Source organism: Lactuca sativa, chromosome 1, assembly GCF_002870075.4.
Source record: "Lactuca sativa cultivar Salinas chromosome 1, Lsat_Salinas_v11, whole genome shotgun sequence".
Lineage (NCBI taxonomy): Eukaryota > Viridiplantae > Streptophyta > Magnoliopsida > Asterales > Asteraceae > Lactuca > Lactuca sativa.
In genome coordinates this window covers 124,674,294-124,678,695 of record NC_056623.2, presented here as the reverse complement: position 1 = coordinate 124,678,695, position 4,402 = coordinate 124,674,294, and the positions used below count along the sequence as shown (strand labels likewise).

The following is a 4,402-nucleotide window of genomic DNA, read 5'->3' as shown; positions in this document are numbered from 1 at the left end:
AACAAACTTTATACATATATACATGGAAGTATTGTAATACACAATAACAGCAACAAATACCAAATTACCCTTTGCTTACCTTTTCTTATGGCCACCTCCAAAAGTGAGAATTTGATAAAAGATTTAGGTCACACATTCTCTCATCAAGCTCTGTATCCAAAAGTGAGAATTTGATAAAAGATTTAAAAAGTGGGAAAATATCAAGAATATAGAGGATAATACATTAAGAAAAAAAATTACTCACAAAGAGCAAGTTTCAACCTTCTTCCCCAACAATGTTTCAAAGCAAAAAGCTCATATATATATATATATATATATATATATATATATATATATATATATATATATATCGATCTCTGCTAAAAGGATATCTATTGCTTGATGATCTTTCTGCAAATTGAAGTACAAAATATATTAGGCATATGATAATAAGGAGAGAATTATATTTTTGTTTTCGTTTTTTATTTTTAATGCTCCTTTCACTGCTGTAATCCAACACATAACAGGATAAGTAAATAAATAAAAACTAACAGAGATTAATGTTCTCTAAAATGAAGAACATGATATTTGATAAAAGAGAGAGTTAATTCAAAATTGATGGATGTTTACCTTTAAAAAAGGAAAAAAGACCATGAAATATGTATATTCCTGATAGCAGAGAAGGCAGTGACAGTGAAAATCTTCATTTATCATGACAGATAACCATCCCCCAATCCTTCTACCCACTTATATACTCTATTGCAACAAACAAAATATATAAAGAATTACCCAAAATGCCCCTCCCATTAATAAGCCCTTTATTCGTAGGATTTTCCCATAATACCCTTATCTAAAATATGTGGCAAGCTTTTTTGGTTAACTCATCAAGTAATTATGTCCAAATTAAGTCAAAAGGAAACAACTATATGTAGCTTTCTGGATTAAGCACTAAACCCATTAAGCCTATTAAGATAAAAAAAGAAACAAAGTAAAACTAATAAAATATCATATTATTTTCCATTCAGATTCTATATATATATATATATATATATATATATATCATTTCACTTTCAACACTTCAAGTTTTTAAAAAAAATAAAAAATGCCAGTTTACAAAACTAAGCAATTTTAAGTTTAATAAAATATGGGAATACAAATCATCAAACTCACATCTGGACTTGTATGGCAATGATTCTTCTCCATTATGTATTCCATGTATCCCATCGAAAACCACACTAGGAGAACTTGTATAGATAAGCCTCTTCACACTAAGTTTAGTACAAGCATCAATTATGTTCTTAGTACTTGTAAATCCAAAAACAAAAGTTAATACTGTCTTAGAAATTAACTAACTATGTTTATTATCTTTCTTTTTACCTGTAATTATTATTATTAAATAATAATTAAAACTTAGGATGTGAACAACAATATATATATATATATATATATATATATATATATATATATATATATATATATATCCACGGGACTTCTGTTAGCTAATATTAGTTCATTCACTTAAAGAGGGTAACAACCATCATGGATGCCACTTCTGTTAGCCAAACCCCTTGGAGTTCTAACATCAACTTCAAGAGGGTAACAACCTGAACTTTGTTTTATGATATCTACTAATGCATATATAACAGATTTTTTTTACCCTGAAGCATCAAGTGCTTCCATGGTTTCCTTTCTGTGCTCCTTCAAACCACAAATGAGCAGTGAAATTCCCCCAACTCTCACTATATGAATACCTTGAAGAATCAAACCCAAGAGAAATAGCTTGATAGTTCTGAGTACAACCATGTGGGAATACTACCACTAAAATCTGTGAAATAGTCACTAAAATCTGTGAAATAGTCTGCACAAAGAGAAAAAGTATGCACATAAATGATTAAAGCTGGAATATTTTCTTACTGCAATCAAGCTAGTATAGTTCATGAGTTCATCTGTGTCAAGGACTTTAGTCCTAAAGGCAATGCCTTCCAAGGACATGGGAACAAGTTTGACTTCAACAGGACGTAAGAAAGCCATTTTTTCAGCCACATGAACACAAAAGGTAGTGTGGTATTAGAAGAAAAAAGAATGATGTCATTGAACGTGAGTTTCTTATACCTTCTGCCAGTCAACAAAGTCAATGAGTTCAGGGTCCATGGTTTCTTTTGCAGCTATTTGAAGTATTTTTCCCCATCTTGTTTCTCAAACCAGCATGATCAGAAGGGGAATTCTTGAATGGAATCAAAAATTAATTAACTATAACAATTATTTAACTATAACTAAACTTTTATTATACTTCAAATGATTACAAAACAAGTAAGCAACAAGACCGAGAAAAATGTTTCAAAAAAAAAGTTGAAAATTATATGGCATGGGACAGGGGCATTTTAGGCATGAGAGAGAGCTTGATGATTTCCCAAATGCCCCTGATTCTCTTTACTTGATGATTTCCCAAATGCCCCTGATTCTCTTTACTGTGAACATATAATTCGATAACTTATAATTCAAAACAAACCAATTAGCATAAAGAGAGAGCTTACCGGTGGAGTACTTACATTTAACATAGAACAAAGATTTCAAGCAAATAGATTTAAAAAAAAAGATTCAAATCATATCCCAACATCAGATTTCAGCATGAGATTTTAGCAAATATATTTCAGCAAGTATGTTTGTTTCAACAGTTCATTAGTAAAAATGTGACAACCCGATATTTCAACTCTTTGTAATGGCCTAATAGGTCAAGTATTGTAAACGTTTTTGAGTTAATAAAATTAACTTTGATAATAAAATATTCAAAAAGTTTCTATTTAAATTCTTCTGTGTTTAAATATCCTTAAACCATGACCGTACGTAAAAAGAACGCCCAAATCTGACTTCGTATATTGAAGTTATGATTTTTCCAAGTTCAGCTTAGCAACAGACAGCTAAAAACTCGAATCGGAGATCGAGCGACATTTGGCCGGAATGACCTAAACGAGAATCAAAGGTCTCGACAATGGTATTTCAACGGTAAAAATTCGGGCAAAAACCGACATCAGATAAAGAAGTTATGAATTTTTAAAAGAAATTCCTTAATCACGTCATTTTAATAAATAAATAATAAAAATAATTTTGGAATTTGCCAACGAAATCTAAACGAAAGTTGTAGAGCGTAGTCTCACCTACGTGTGGATATAAAGACCATCGAGAACGGAGTTCGTATGAAGAAGATATGAATTTTTGAAGTTTATTAAATAAATTATATATTTATTTAATTCAAAATTCAAGCATAATCCGAAGAGGAGTCAGCGTCCTCATCCGAGGTACGCGCTGCGTACTCCTGTACGCCCTGCGTACCCGAGGGACTTGGCCTCGAATCGTCCACATCGCCCTATGCGAGGCTACCCGCCCGTCCGACCCGCCGTCCCATCCGACCCGACAGACTGATCCGTCCCATCCGAAGCCGAGGCAGTCGAGGCTTCGGTCAGGCATGACGTACGCGTACGCGCTGCGTACGAGCGTACGCCCCGCGTACGAGGCTTCTCAGACCCCCTATAAATAGCATGCGAAGGCTTCCGAGAAAAATGCTCATTTCTCTCCTTTCTTCCACGATATTGCCTCGTTTTCCGTGCCCGTTCAAACCCGAAGCTCTGGTCTTTTTGCTGAAGTCCCGAGGGTCGATTTTACTCCCGAGATTCCCGAGAATCCCGAGAAAAATCCGTTTCCCGAGACGAAACTCTGCCCGGTTTTCCATCTCGCTATCTCCAAACTTTCAAGTGAGTTCATACCCCTTAATTTACCTTTTAAAGGTTCTATAAATTCTTTTATATGCTTTCAAGGGGGGATTACAAGTAAAACACACGAGTATTATCGTGTGTTACATAAAGAACTCTTTTATATGTATCCAAATCACATGCGATTTACAAACTCTTAAGGAACTTTCATATATATATATATATATATATATATATATATATATATATATATATATAACATATGTTAAAATAGCATTCTATCTTTTGAAATATAAATTTGTTGTAATGCATGTATAAACTAAACCTTCTTAGATTATACTTATCATTCTTAGACTCTACACCAAAAATCTATGCTTTCATAACAAATGATTCCTTTTCTTGGTATTTCTAAACAAACGAGACACACTTTTAGAAAACTATAATAGGTATAGTTTTACGAACAAATTTCTAACTCTTATGTACTAGAAACATGAATTTCAAGAAGTCACTTTCGTATACAAAAATAAACGTAACATTTTAACAAGTAGATCTGTTTTTATACCATGGTTTTGTGAGACACTAACTTCATGTACGTTCGAGTACACATTTCAAGTCCTGTATTATATACCAGAATCCCTTGGAGGGGGAGCATGGTGTTTGTGTATAGATCTATACGGGCTTGACGACCCGCGCCCTGACTGTTAGCTGCAGTCCAC

The 4,402-nt window shown here is 33.2% G+C and overlaps 1 protein-coding gene across 1 annotated transcript; it reads right to left on the bottom strand.

Moving 5' to 3' along the window:
* Positions 1–901: 901 nt before the first annotated feature.
* On the bottom strand, positions 902–2,010 carry LOC128127827 (uncharacterized). Its single transcript, XM_052766532.1, has 4 exons — positions 1,894–2,010; positions 1,731–1,837; positions 1,150–1,283; positions 902–942 (listed from the first exon to the last, which is right to left on the bottom strand). The coding sequence occupies exons 1-4, from the start codon at positions 2,008–2,010 to the stop codon at positions 902–904; spliced, it is 399 nt and encodes a 132-aa protein (XP_052622492.1).
* Between the last annotated feature and the right edge of the window lie 2,392 nt (positions 2,011–4,402).

Coding starts and splice junctions, on each gene's coding strand:
- LOC128127827 (XM_052766532.1), bottom strand. CDS start 2,010: ATGGCTTTCTTACGTCCTGTTGAAGTCAAACTTGTTCCCATGTCCTTG. Junction 1,838..1,893: donor ACTATACTAGCTTGATTGCA/GTAAGAAAATAT, acceptor CTCTTTGTGCAG/ACTATTTCACAGATTTTAGT. Junction 1,284..1,730: donor CTTGGGTTTGATTCTTCAAG/GTATTCATATAG, acceptor TGGATTTACAAG/TACTAAGAACATAATTGATG.